Source organism: Neopsephotus bourkii, unplaced genomic scaffold (assembly GCF_033783945.1).
Source record: "Neopsephotus bourkii isolate Nb327-2 ecotype Australia unplaced genomic scaffold, CSIRO-AGI_Nbou_v1 NB_1792, whole genome shotgun sequence".
NCBI lineage: Eukaryota > Metazoa > Chordata > Aves > Psittaciformes > Psittacidae > Neopsephotus > Neopsephotus bourkii.
Genome location: NW_026902266.1, coordinates 11058955 through 11074092, shown reverse-complemented (window position 1 = coordinate 11074092; position 15138 = coordinate 11058955). Strand labels below are relative to the sequence as shown.

Below are 15138 nucleotides of genomic sequence, written 5' to 3'. Positions count from 1 at the left end.
GAAGCAAAAAAATCATAGGTTTCTGTATCTCTACAATATTCCAGCAAGCAATAGAGCTGTGCTTTGATCCTCCTACCTACTGGGAAGCCCTAACTATTGAAGAAACAGCATAAAGAAAACTAGGAGGGCTGATCTTTATCAGTAGATAAAGATCACTGATCTTTATCAGTAGATAAAGAGCTTGCTGGCTCTGGATATCACCTGTGCATTTGAGGCAGAGAAGCTGCCTTTTACACATTGTTTAAAACACCCCAAACAACACATCATATTCCATTTGCTCAAATCTGTTTGGTACTTCTGTGTATGACTCATGTTGTGTACCATGTAGAAATCTTTCATGAATATTTTTTCTTCAAATTTGTGTGTGGGATATTGTGGAATAACTCATCTTTTCAAACTAGCCTCCAAAAGGAAGTTATTGTTCTTCAGTGTGTAGCTCTGTTCACCCAACATATTTATGATGCAATATGCAATCAGAGAGTTGTTTAAGATCCTTCTGGGAATTTTAGAGACTTGGAAAGGTAATGATTACTGAGAGTCTAGAAACAGAATGAGAATCAAGTTTGGAAGCCACAAAGAAATCTGCAATTGCTAACATAACCCTGTAGATGTGATGGAATTTCTGGATCAGGCTGACGGTATCACAACATTCTGAGATGATGCTCTTTGGCTCTGAACTTTCACATGTGGAACCGAATCTCCCTTGACCCCCGACAGAGCACAGGACTGAGGAAAGCTATGCAAATTTTCTAGGATAGAGGTACCTTTACTTTAGGATATGACTGTAAAAATTGAAGATGTGTATTTAAGGCCTGAACAAGACCATGAACTAGAGCACATACTTTTCTTGTAATGCAGACACACCCTCAAAGTTATTTGTGAAAATGATGAACTAGCTAACTAACCAACTGTCTAGAAGCTTTTACTACATGTGTATTGAAGTGTCTTGGTTTAAACCCAGCCAGACAGCCTGTGCACTCACTCCCAGTGAGTGGTGCCGGGCTGGAAGCAGTCGAGGCCCACGTCTCCCCATGGGGGCTCCCCCCCTTCCCCGCTCCCAGAGGGATGGGGAGGAAAATCGAAAGAATTCAACTCCCACAGGTTAAGATTAAGAGCAGTCCAGCAACCAATGTACAACACAAATCACCACCGCTACCACCAAGGACAACAATGATAAGAGATAATAGCAAGGGAAAAGAGTACAATACCACCAGCTGAACAACGAGTCCCACCCAGAAGACCCCCTGTCCTTCCAGGTAACTCCCAGTTACCTCCTGGGCATGACGTGCTGTGGCGTGGAATACCTCTTTGGTCAGTTTGGGTCAGGCGTCCTGTCTCTGCTTCCTCCTGGCTTCCCCTCCTCCCTGGCAGAGCATGAGGCTCACAAAGTCCTCGGCCAAACCAAAACATCGGTGTTATCAGCTCTGTTCCCAGCCCGAAAGTCAAAACACAGCACTGCACCAGCTACTAAGAAGGAGAAAAAATGACTGCTACTGCTAAACCCAGGACATGAAGAAGCTGTCTTTTGTCTTCTGGACCTGTAAAGGAAGGTTATTCTCAACATTTAAAAAAGAAAACTCAGAAAGATGAAAGAAAATGGAAGCAGGTGTGCAAGAGAGAGTCTAGTGTAGTCTGATGGAAAAATTAGGAGAAGAAAAGAGGAAGAAGGGCTGATTTGTTGCTGTACAAGTTGGGAAGAGAGCAAGAGAAGGATACTCCTATTAAAAACAAACCAAACCAAAACAAAGATTCTTCTAATAGTGCTGAGAAGCATATGGTCTTCTGCCTGTCACCTCTGCAAGAAATTAGGACATTCATCAGCTACAGTACCCCATCTTTGCTTGTATATATCTGGGGTGAAGTCACAATGTACTGACAGCTCTGGCAACGGCTAATTAGAAATATGAAGGGAAACAGTACACTAAGGAAGCCCTTGAAATACATTCTTTGTCAATGCTGTTTAAAAAAGTCTGACTACTTTTGCTGACAATCAGGTTAAATCTAGGCTTAGATTGGTTCCTATTTAAGAACAAGGGGATGTGTTTATGCATTCTTATCTATGTTTCACCTGATTAAATGTCTTCATGCTCATCTCCAGACAAAAATTTCTGTATAGATGTTTGTACGTTTAACTTTCCAATGGCCCAAATTCAGAACATTTAATCTCTCTCACATTCTTGAAGGACATGGAAAATGTGAATGCACTTGAAAAATATCATTGAAAAATAACTAGAGAAACTTTTTGCTACCTGAAGAAGAACTGTATTCTGCCTTTGGAGAATATTTGGCATTGGACTTCTTGGCCTTGTATTGCAGTTCTGCTGAACTCTGACAGCCTCTGTTGTGTGCAGCGTTCCTAGTGGAGTAATTCTCTGGCTGCTGAGATTCTTTCATTAAAGAGAAAGCAGTGTGAACCAGGACGTAGCAAACCTTAGAATTAACTGTTTAGTGATATGTTTACCAAGATCTGTCAAAAAATAAAAGCTTCCATTAGCCCAGTGATATCCTTTATTTTGGAGGGAGCAAGGCTTGTTTGCTCATGTAGTTAAACATCTGTGCATTAATTTTAAAACACGTTTATGGTATGCATGTGATACCATTGACTCATAACTAGATGAATTGTCTGCATACAGGATCGTACTTATGTGTGAAACAATGTTGAGCAGATGCTATTTATAGTTTGGGATTATAACATTGATCATAAATGGGGAAACCACAAGTACATTATTCAGATCATCCCAGAGAAGTGCTAATACAGCCGTTACTCCATGGTGTGAGGCACTTGTATGCCATATGAGTGCTTTTGAGTTCAAGGAATGCTTGGTCAGAAACACTGATATCAAGGTTACTGCTATCTTAAAGGCTGGAATAATTGCTCTCTGGGCCCACCTGCTCAGTATGCATGTGTACAGTCTCTAAATATATAGTCTCTAAAACATATAATTTCAGTTATGTGTGGGCTTGGCTTGTTTCAATGTATTTGAACATTAGTGGTGATATTTTACCAGTCTTTCTGTCTTCCTGTGTATTCCTTTAAATATTCTTTCTCTGTGAATCAAGTATTTTGTGCATGTTTCTGTACTTAGACCATTGATTGTTTGTGTACTGCACTTAGCATAACTTTGGGCTTAATTAGCAACTTTTAAGAATAGGGGAATAGAAATGGAAGATTTCTATCATCTGTGCAAAATGGTTATAATTTTCTCTTCACACTCCCCTGTCAGTATACTTCACTCATACAGCCAGGACTTCTGTTTGGATTGTGAAGTTGTTCTGCTTCCATGCCTGTCAAACACCCAACCTCTCCAGTAGGAATGCCAGCAAGACAGAGGACAAAGTTGAGAAAATTTTCTGTGATACCTGAACTTTTTCTCTGGGGAATCTTGGCAAGCTCTAGGAAACAGATTTTATTCAAGCTATTGAATCGCTGAGTTGCAGTGTGAAGGACTGAGTTCTCAAACAGATTAACAATTTCATAGGAAGGGTTCCTAACCTTCTGCAATGATATGGTACTCCTGTTGCTTTTACATAGTATAATATTGAGTTATTAATCTGTGCACAGGACTGGAGAGGTCATCTCTTCTGGAGCAAAGATGACAATAATAAGATATTTTTGGTCTAATTGTGTTTTCAGGATTAAAAAAGGGCATACAATTCCTGTTTTGTTTACATGTACCTAATTGTCATTTGTGGCTGTGATGAGCAAGAGGTCTAAAGGCTGTACCTAGCATTTGAAGAAATGTCATGATTACTGTACATCTATAGCACAAATCTGTAGCTTGAGTCTCAGCTACTGCTGGAACAGACATTAGTGTTGCATGGCCAGATGGACATCTCTCCTCTGACTCCATAAGTGCAACCCTTTCTCTAGATAGGAGCAGGACCTTTACTTTGGGGAGGGAGGGTTCCTTGTCTTGTCCAGCTACTGGGTTAGGTCCTGGCCAGTTGAACACTCTGTACCACGTCCACTCATCCTAAAAACCTAACTGGCTTAGGCACTCGTGGTTCTCTCTTGTGTGACACTTGTCAGTTGTTAGTAGATTCACAGAACAGTAGAATCACAGAATGGTTTTTGTTGGAAGGGACCTTAAACATCATCTAGTTCCAATCCTGCTGCCATGGCAGGGACACCTTCCACTGGACCAGGTTGCTCAAAGCCACATTCTGCCTGGCCTTTTGACACTTCCAGGGATGGGGCCCTGTTCTTTTTGGTTCACAGTAAGCCCCAGATTCTTAGTTCAAAAGCTCTGTTTGCCTTAAGCATCATAAAGTATTTGTAACCGGGAAATCCTAGAAAATATTTCATGCCATCCAAGGATCACTCGAGAGCACTCTGAGAGAAGCTTCTGGTTTATTCCAATTATGTGCAATGGTGGCATTCATGCAAGACTAACACAGTGACAGTGCATGGTTCAACCTCTTAGCATCTTCTGGACTTGATGGATTCTAGCCTCTGATGTGCCAGTGCTGCTGTTACTACAGGGTTATCAGAGAGAGCAGTTGAACTAAGTCTGCTGTAGGTGGCATTCTTGGGTATTTTGCCCCAACACAGTTGTCTGAAACTTTATTAATGACAACTCTTCCATCTTAGTGGCAAGTGATTAATTATTTATCTTTAAAAGCATGTGAAATTTGTGGAAGAGGGGTTTGGTGTAACAGCACAGGTTTTACTTTTGTTACTGTTGCACTGAGTGTTTTGTGAGTACTCAGTGACAGAAAGTAAGAATAATTTAATATCCATCCCTAGGAATTTGAGTCCAAGCTTGGGACTGAGGCAAGTTTGTTGTTGCAATGTGTTTTTTTTCTAACTACTATTAATTTTAGGGGGATTAGAGGTGAAAGAAATAATAACAGCCTGGAATTTAGTGTCCTGAAAATTCCTAATGTATCAGAATATTTTTTGACTTTAAAGAATCGAGCTGATTAAGCAGAAATGCACTCATACGTAATGCAATTAGGTACACTTCTCAGAATGGAAATTTAACAAAACCTTCTCCTTTGACCTGGAAAAAAGGATAAATAAAATATGATGCTGCTTGCTCTATACAATCTCTTCCTCCTTCCACTTTAAGTCATCTCCAGTTTATTCAGACAGAATGTTAAGGCAGATTTGGATTCTTTTTCTCACAAAACCGGAAAGGAAATCCTTTGGATTCTATTCCAAAATTGGGAAATACGAATAGGAAACATGTAGACTGTGTTATCAGTGCTGCTGTGTGTGGTGAGTTAAGCAACTGGATTGGAGTAGTACATTTGTTTAACCTCCTAGCATAATGAGCTGCCAGGGGGATTGCTCCACTTAATAGCAGCCGTTCATTACTCTGCAACCATTTGCAGCATGTTATTTCTCTTATAGCAAAGAGAATTGGCGGTTCCTAGTTTTGGCTTTCTTTTTCTGTGGCACTTAATGTCAACAGCCTTGAGACTTTGCCAAAACAACCCTAACAAATCCTAATTCCAGTGTTTCAAGGTAAGTATTTGCTTCTCAGAATTCTTCTGTATTAGTGCTGCATGTTTACCCTGGACATTTTAAATGCAACAGTGATCAAAGAAATATTTGAACAATATGTTTGTTTTTTGTTCTCTGAAGGCACTTTGCATGTTCTTTCTTCTTACTTTTCCCTACCATAGCTATGAAATTTCTGGTAGAAGGCATTTTGGGTGGTGATGATGCTGCCATTTTAATATAAGGATCATCAGACCAAAATTAATTATGAGACAATGAGAATTCCATTTATAATGACACAGATGTAGTTCAGTGTGCCAGGTTGTACATTAAAATGTCAAAAGTTTCCAAATTAACCTACAGCTGAAGCCACCCTCTACCCAAGAGCATAATTAATGCCTGTTGTTGTTCAAATGGTCAATGTAAAAGCAATAGAGCTTTTATAAAACAGGGATAAATTCTTTAAAGGCATCCCATTTGCAAAAACTAGCTGAACTCTCAAGGGAAAAGAGAATTTTTTGCTAATGGCAAAAGAAATTATTATTTTAGGGAGTGAATTAATAGGCTATTAATGAGCCTTGCTCCCAGTGCATTCTTCACTTCACACTTGACAGCAGCCCCATGGATCAGAATGGAATGTGTCTGTTCTTAACTGTGAGTTTTAATATTTTGCACTGAAAGATCATAATGTTGCTTCATCATTAAAATAACCACAAAATTAACTTTTGCCCCAAGGGAAAGACAGATGGCAGTTTGATGGCCTCATTATTCTTTTTTCCTTTAAACAAGCATAAGGTTTTATATTTGCTTATATAATCTAAAAAGATCTCTGAAGAAACTGATGCTATCTAGAAGACTAAAAAGGTATAGCCATATAATGCTGTTGAATTTCACCTTTCAAAAAATTTTGTTACTACAAAGTTTTATGTATGTGTCTATTTTTTTTCTGCAGTAAGAGTTGTCCCAGTGACTACTCGCAGTAAGTAAACTTGTCTCACTGAAGCCAGGAGTAAGCCTACCATTGTCTTATTTGGGTTAACATTATGTCTGCAGTGTATACAGTTACACACTGATGGGTCTTCACAGGAGCAGGTCTCATTATGTAATAGATGATGGCACACTCTTGTGACACAAGTAAAGGAATATGTGTATGGTTAGAAGAAGTGAATAGCCACAAGGTCTTCAGTTAACTTTCTATGCAGCTTTGAGTGGTGTACCTACCATGTGCGTGCCTCAGCATTAGGTAGTTCCTATTAACTCAGACAGGAATTTGTGGATGCTTTGTGATTTTGAGAATCTCGCTAAATAAATATTTAACTACCTCACAGGGACTTGATTAATACTCACAATGGGGTTTGAAATAAGGGGGAAAGGCAAGGCTGATAACGTCCATCTGTTCAGTTCAGGCATTAATTCTACTTATTTGTTTTCTGTATATAAGAACAATTCTCATGTTTGTCATCTGAAGAAGACTTGTGATAAAAAGGGTGATAGTATGGGAAGGAAAATGTGTTCTTGGTAGATGACATTTGTCACTGCATGTGCAGGAACCTGTCACAAGAACATTATGACAGCAAATGGACATTTTCAATCTTTGAGGACTCCTTAGGATGTGTGACCATGAAAGCTGGATTCCTTTCTGACCTACTTAATATTGGTTTGAAACATGAACACTCATAGGAATGCTCTATCAGACAGAGCATACAGAAAGCTGGGCCTCCACCAATGCATTTCCTCATTTACTGTGTTCTAGTTTTTAGCTTAAACATAAGGTAGAAAGCACATGGGTGACTAGTTCCAGCTCCTTCCAAGAAGTTATTATAGCTGAGGCAGCATAGATTTAGGGACATTGATTTGACTCAATAGGAGGAAAATGGCCAGTGCCCTGGCTGCAGAGACTCAGAGAACAGACTTCTAGAGCACTGTGTGGAAGATGGCACAAGCATTCCCTAGTACTGTAGAAGAGCTGACCTCTTTCTGTCTCAAATGCAGGCTCTTTTGTCTCATTGAATGTAAGTGCTCACTGTTTTGGCAAAAATCCTACCGTCATGTGTATTGCAAACTGAGGAAAGGGAAATTAAGTAACATCCATAGGTGAAAATTAATGTCTGTGGGCAGAGAGTTCTCTTAGTGCATTGGTGATAGGCACTGGAAACAGAGGAATTCAACACTGACTTCTTTGACATTATGAAAGATTTACACAGGCAGAACTGACAGCTCAATCTAAGCTACTGTCTTTACCACTGCTGGAATAAGATGGACAAAGGTATCAAAATAAAAAATGGAGTAAGTTGAGAAATACTAATTAAAGCTAGGAAATGGGTCCTGTCTCAGATTCACTTCTAAGTCACAGGCCCCTAGCAGAAAAGTAAGTACAACAAAGAAATTAAACTCTAATTCAGACACAATCAACACATTTCTTTCATCTTAATTTATATTACAATGAGTGCTACTTACAGTATTGTAGTCAAATGGAAAAGATTTATTCAGTCAGTTATCAAGGGTGATACACCAATGAACTATGATGAAATAAATGGAAAAGTATGTTTTCAAATGACACAAATACCCATACTTCTTAAGACTACTTATATTTGCTTCATATGCACACTAGGAGAGAACTGATTTAAGCACAGACACACATTCTGGGATGTAAGGCAGCTTAAGGATGTCACCGATATGGGTGGATTTGTTTTGTTTTGCATAGTAGTATTTCTGTGGTTTTGACAGTGACAAATCATGAGACAGTAGAAAATGCATGTTACTGAAACTATTTCAGAGACTTTGATAAAAATTCCTTTTCTTTGGAAACTAGACATGTTACATCCTTTCCTCATTAGCACATGTAAGATGTTTCTGGATTTATGCTATGATATTTAAAGCTAAGTGGCGTAGGTTTTAATGGGACAGACTCACTAACTAGCATAAACTTTTCACCATTATTAATAGTAACAAGTGTTTCATCTGTGTCAGATCTGAATCTATTTTCTTCTGAATCTTCCTTCTAAATAAAATAATCTGATGATTTTTGAATAAAGTGATAAGTCTGATCTGAATCTTATTTGTTCTGGAACAACTTAATGGTAGTTTGTAGGGTTTATATCAAGAATTAATTTAGTAGAGCGTTCTACATGCCTAGATTTCCCGTTCATTGTAGGAAGTTAAAAATCAGGATCCTTTGGACTGATCAAAGGAAGACTTTTTTGTATATAGAAAAGTCACCCAGGTGTCTCCTTTTCCAGTTTTCAGTTTTAGTAGTGGAAACTCTAAAGCTTTTGGAAATTGGACAAGATTACAATAGACACATGATACAGCTGCTTCATTACCTGTAGCTGAAATGGGTTATGTCATCCATTATAGAAAGAACAGTAATATTTTGCTGCTGAAAAGCTTATTAACATAGTTTGTTTTTTCTTTTTACTTTTCCCAGCATTTGGCATCCTTAAGCGTTGTGGGCTTTTCCAATGGTTTAGAAATGGAACTACCTTCAGTGAGGTTATCTAGCTCTGCTGATACACATATGCAAGCTGCAGCTGCTGAAACTCTTTGCCCATCCCCAAGAGCCCTTTGTGATTGCGATACTCCACCAGAGTCAGTGCCCAGTTACACCCTTGTGTTGGACAGAGCTCCAAGTGACCTGAGCCCTGGGGCTGCCGCTGGCCATGCACCAGGTGATGCACTCCAGGGCAGCACTAAGTGCAAGGTAGGAATTGCTTAAACTCCTCTACTGAAAGGGAATTCGCTTTCATTGATAGCACATGTAGTCAGTCAAAGGCAGCTCTTTCAGTAAGTAAAGTTTTCCTTATGTGGTATTTGAAAACTAGTTACAAAATTATTATTTTTTTTTAAGATGGAAAGAAAACTAACAGTAAAATGTGATTTTTACTTTTTTTTTTTTTCTTTCTGAAGCTGGAATATGAAGACTTCAATATTGTAGATCATCCGCTAGAAAACAACTTGGATGCTGCTGGGCAAGATGTAGTTAATGAATTAACTCTTTCTACACAAAAAGTGCTGGAAGAACCTATTAATCTTTCAATCAAAAAATGTCAACATTACACTTCTTCTTCTGAACTGCACAGTAACACTTCTTTCCTGCCCATGAATGCCAGAAAGAGAGAACTTAGAATCAAAGAAGGTACCAGGCTTTTCATGATTTCATTTAGGGTTTTGGTCTTTCTTTCTTTTTTAACACTGTGCATTGCAAGCATTTCAAAGCAGCATGCTTATTAGTGTACTTACACATAAATATGTTTTTCCAACAAGTTTCAAATATTATCAGAGTACTTAATCCAATGGAAAAGCATGATTGATCTCATTTGCGGAGGAAAAACATAGAAATTATATGCCTTGAATTTGTAACGTCCTTCATCTATGAACCAGAAACTAGACTGTCTGTGTGAAGTACCTGGAGTATTAGTTCTTGTAGAAGCACTCCTGTTGATGAGACCTGCAGTTATGACTACTGAGGAGCTGGTTTAAAGAGTCCAAATTCAATTAAAAAACCCCAGACTTCTGAAATGTAATGTGCTTTCTGCTAAGTCCTTCACATCAGTAACATAGTAAATTTTTGTTAGATTGATATACTGCACAGCATGTACTTTGGCTTGGCTCTGTCTACAGTGGAGCATTCCCTTCAGCCAAGGCCTGTTTCTTCAGCCTTAATGGAGAATTAGACCTTACTTAATTATTTTCATGGGCAAATTGCCAGCATCCTTGTGCTACACTGGAAAGCCTCCCTCCTGCAAACTCAATAAGTCAATGGGACTATTCATGCAAGCAGGGGATTGCAGGATCAAGTTGTTATCCTGTGACTCATGCCAATATTTGGCTGCCTTTCTCTCTAAAAGATGAATTAATATTTCTATCTCTGTGCCATTTTTTTTTACTTAGAGAATTCTAATTAGTACAAAGGAGGCCTAGCTCAGTGAGCCAAGAAAATGTATTTGTTTTCTCTTACATGTACTATGCCAGATTGTGACAATTATGCCACAATCATTTGTGTGAGTTGTAAGAATCAGGCGCACCCCTAAAAAGCTGTGCCTCAGTCAGGCTTAAGTGTCTTTGAGAGGAGCAGCTTTGTAGTATCTGGTTTGGGTCTTGTGACACTACCCAAGGAAAGCAGCTGCAATGTACAGAATCTCACTATCTACAACAGATGCTCCAAATCTGCAATGTGTAAAGCACCGGTCCTGTTGTGCAAGAAAATCAAAACACTTTAGTGTTGAATTCAGTGCTGCTCCCTTTTCACAAGGAAGGATCAGGAGCGAGCAGTTCCCATCCTGCTCTTGCTGTTTAAAGGTGTGCATTGAGGGAAGATCTGAGGAAATACAGTCACCATATGTGGCATGCACCAGGGAGAGAGAGCGAGCTCTGTTATAAATGCAACGTTATCTTTGCTGGTGCCTCTTTGTAGAACTTTCTGGCTTCAGCAGTGCTGTGCAGCCACATACCTTCTGGTATGCTTCTGGTATATATCTCCAATGACTCATTATTTTCTAATATAAAATCTAAACGTTTAAGTTTAATTTACAACAAAACACTTCTTATCCCAGCCCCAAGAGATGTGCTAAAAATTGTACATTTCATCTTTTTCCCTCTTATAGCCACTTTTCTTCTAATCATGGTTTGTGTAGACACCCTCTCCTCCTCTCCTCTTTCCTAGACTAAACAAATCTGATAGCTTCAGTCTCTCCTCATAGGTTAGAGCTGTGATTTTTTTAAAACCATCTCATTCCTATTGCACTATTTTGGGCTCTCTGCAATTAAGGAGTGCTGCCCACGGGCAAACGCAGTGCTGTAGATGAGGCCTCTGGGGTGCCATGCAGAGCCAGTGTATCAGCTCATTGTGTTTTACATTCCTCACTGCTGGTGATATGCTGCAGGATGGCATCTGACTTTTGTGCAGCAGCAGCATTATGTGGTCAACTCACATGTAATGAACAGTCCATGCTGACTCATAGTTCCTTCTACAGACCTACTCCCTAATCAGTTACTTTCCTGTGTGATTACATTCATCGGATCCTTCATAAGCCTAATACTTAGGTATCTGATTAAGTCTTACTGATTTAGAAGATTCTTCTTCTCTGATACTTTAAGATAAATTTTTAATCATAAGCATTCTCCACAGTGTTTGCAACCCCTCTAGTTTGGTGTTTTCCACAAATTTTATAGGTACTGTTTTTCATGAGCTGAGTTGCTGATGGAAATGTTGATTAATATTAGGAGCCCAGCACTACTGGAACATTCTCTGGGTTGGCAGTGTGTAATGAGAGCAGCTCCTTCAGCTCAGCCTGCAGTCACCCTTTAGTAATTCCTGCCAGAACCATGGCTACCACCCTTCACCTGCACAACAATCATAAGTGAATAGCACTTAACAAGTGATGTTAAATGCACCTTTCCTAATCAGTCTTGATTCTATTCTGTTTCTTGTGGCTGAGAACAGCAGAGTATCTTAGAGACGCATTGTTTTCAAGCCATGGATTAGGTACCTTTGACCCAAGCTAGGTTTTCTTTAAAAGGCACGTTTTTCTGGCACTCACTTGTTCCAGATAGTTGTGATATTTGGTTTGTTTTCTTTTTAGTATAGTCTAGTCAAACTAATTCCTAGCAAAAGAAAGAGTTACTATGAAATTTGTCAGTGGACTTGTATTTACGAGGGTATCCACTGGGGCCTTCTTCTCTTAGTCATCCCATCTTTACAAAGCTGTTTCGTTACTCTTGTGTCTAGTATCAGTCAAAAGCTACAGTTACTTGCATGGTTATATACCAGATAGTCTTCAATTGGTATGTTTGTATGTTATATATGGTGATGGATAGAAAGGAATTATACAGAGTAATTTTGGTCCCTCAGTGCCAGATGGGAGACACAACTTCCTTCCTGTTTTCAAATAACTAGAATTATCCAGAACCTTGTTAGCATGGAACAAGAGACTGCAGAGACTTCTTGAAACTTGGGGGTTCAGACCTCGGTAGGTCTGTTTTTCTCAAGAGAAGGCTGTATAGAAAAGAGGATTATTTATCTTGTTCCATGTATATGTATGAATGTGGCATGGCTGTGTCCGTATATTATTCCCTGAGGATGTAACCACTTTGACAAAATATTTTGGAAAGACTCCTCATATTCAGTATAGAAGCTGTGGTTAAAAGCAAAGAGAAAGTCAAACACTATATCCCAGAATAGAAAATAGCATACATATTTTCTATTCATACAGATGAAATGATTCCATAATTCACTTATGATATCATATTAAACACCAGACAAAAGTACATGAATATTGAAGTACTTTCTACCCTAATCTGACTCTGGTATTATAAATATTTTATTCATTTTCTTATCTTCTGTTCCAGATTCCAATAACTGTGAAAAGGAGCATTTTGAAATGGGTATGAAAAGCGATCAGAATGTCAGGTAACAGAGTCTTTTTTTTATACAAAAGCACTGGCCATGAAATTTTATGTGTGTATTTAGAAAATTTGTCATACTTAATGGTAACAGAGAACTTAAAAGAATGCAAGATCCCTTATAGTTAAAAATTCTGAAAGTTGTAAAGTATTCTCTTAAACTTGAAAATGACAATTTAAAAGAAGTGGTGAGTTCATGTATTTTTTTTATTCTGTGTGATTTTCCAGAATGAATAAATCTTTCCAGCTTATCTCATATGAACAATTAGAAACTGTTTAGCCCAAATTAAACCTAAAAAATATAATGGGAACAGGATTAGCAGGTTTTCAATGACTTTATCTGTTTCCAGCTACTATAGTAATAATGTATTTTAAAGGGAAATTAATGATGTGCGGTGTTGCTGCTTGAAGCCAGCCATACTGAAAAGTATCAAGCATGACTAAAACTGAAATAATTAAAAGAAAAATATATGGAGCAGGGCAAAATTTTAACACATAACTTAGTAATGTATTTACACATACAATTAATATAAAGCGATTGCATTCACATTTCTTAAAGAATTGCCGTGTGAAAAAACATCCAGATTTTTAGCATTTGGCCAGAATCACAGTTACAAAGGAAAAGCAACACAGCAGCGCATTAAAAATGTTGAAAATTAGTAGGGAACAGAATTTTGTGGAATATGAGTGAATTTAACCATGCATCGTTTTGATTGTAGACCTTCCTCTAAGGAGCAGAAAAACCCCTATGTGCGACTGGAACGTTTGAAAATATGTACATCACAAGTGGGAGAACTCCCAGTGTTTAAGCTCCAGCCAAAGGACAATGAGCAGGAGGGCGATTTCCTTCTGATAGTTGAATGTGGGACCCAATCTTCAAGTATGGCTATAAAGGTAGTGGAATTTCCCTGAGGTTTTATCTGCTTTCTCCCCTTTATCCCACTGGCTTGTACCTACAGGTTCTGAAAGTTATCATACACTTAGGTATGTTGATTCATTTTACCATCAGACACTTCTGTAATGGGTTGAAGTAATGAGGAATGCAGCTTTTAGTTTGCTGTGTAGCTCCCTGGTACTTCCATTTCTGAGCAGTCTGTCCCCTGGGATTGGATAGCTGTAGAGTTTTCATATTCTAGCAAACAACCTGGCTGTACTGCCTACTTACAAATACAGGAGAAATAGCTTAAAACTGACCTGAATGTTTATTTGAGATTCCAGAAATCACAGTATAGTCGATTCTTAAAATCTTTGTATTCTATTGCTTCACTGGAATCTTGAGTGTGATTTTTTTTTTTTTTCCATAGAAGGAAATGGGAATTTCTGGTGGGAACAAAAAAACTATACGCTTATTTTTTTGGAGCTGTTTACTGTGAAATTTGCAAATAAGACTGTAAAGTATTTTGTTACTATCATCTGTGGTGTAAAATCTGTACAGCTCTCTCACAGTGCTATTACCTTGTGGTACGTGAAGAGAATGACTTGACCAAGGTGACCTGGCAAGCCACTTGGCAGACACTGAGCTGAGTGTGGGCCTGCTGAACCCAGTGCCCTCTCCAGTAGAGTTCACTGCAGAGAAACCATTTTGTATGCAGATAACTGTTGCTATTAAATGCTTATATATGAAAATTATGATTGCGTGATCCCAGATTTTTCTTCCTTCCAGATAAATAAACATAGTCCACCTGAAGAAATGAAATCCAAAGAGAACTCAGATCACAGGAAATTTCTCATACCCCAAGATGCAGGACAGATCCAGTTGCCTTCTGTAGACACTCCATCTGTTGATCAGAAGGTCAGCAATGGCATCTCCACCACAAAAAAATCTCCAATTACTCAAGAAGTCAATACAATTGAAAATGAGGATTTCTGTGCTGTGTGTCTTAATGGAGGAGAGCTGTTGTGCTGTGATCGTTGCCCCAAGGTCTTCCATCTCTCCTGCCACGTTCCAGCCCTGCTCAGCTTTCCAGTGTGAGTATGTATGACATTATGCTAATGTGCTCAGCTTCTGCTCACTGCCTTGGAGCAGAATATATCCTCAGGGATGTATATGTCACCTTTACACAATGGCAAAGGAAAGAATTGTCTTACTAGGAACTAGATGAATTACTAACAAGAAGTGTTTCCAGCCACGTATGCCCTTTCTGCAGTTAGCTGGCCACTACAACAAAAGAGATGGCAGACCTGAGCTTTAAAACATTCATACAACTTTTTGGAGAAAAATAAAATCCTAATGCACATGTAAAGTCTGTGGTGTAGACTTCATCTCTTCTCTGCAAAACCAGTGACGAGCA

At 38.7% G+C, this 15138-nt stretch overlaps 1 protein-coding gene across 3 annotated transcripts in view; it reads left to right on the top strand.

The window, feature by feature from the left end:
* TRIM66 (tripartite motif containing 66) overlaps positions 1-15138 on the top strand; it is a 51325-nt gene that overhangs the window by 30108 nt on the left and 6079 nt on the right. For all 3 annotated transcript variants that reach the window (XM_061342554.1, XM_061342555.1, XM_061342553.1), the window contains 5 exons: positions 8874-9146; positions 9353-9581; positions 12794-12854; positions 13567-13741; positions 14511-14815. In XM_061342554.1, the coding sequence (XP_061198538.1) occupies positions 8874-9146; positions 9353-9581; positions 12794-12854; positions 13567-13741; positions 14511-14815 (1043 nt within the window). The remainder of the gene's footprint in view (positions 1-8873; positions 9147-9352; positions 9582-12793; positions 12855-13566; positions 13742-14510; positions 14816-15138) is intronic.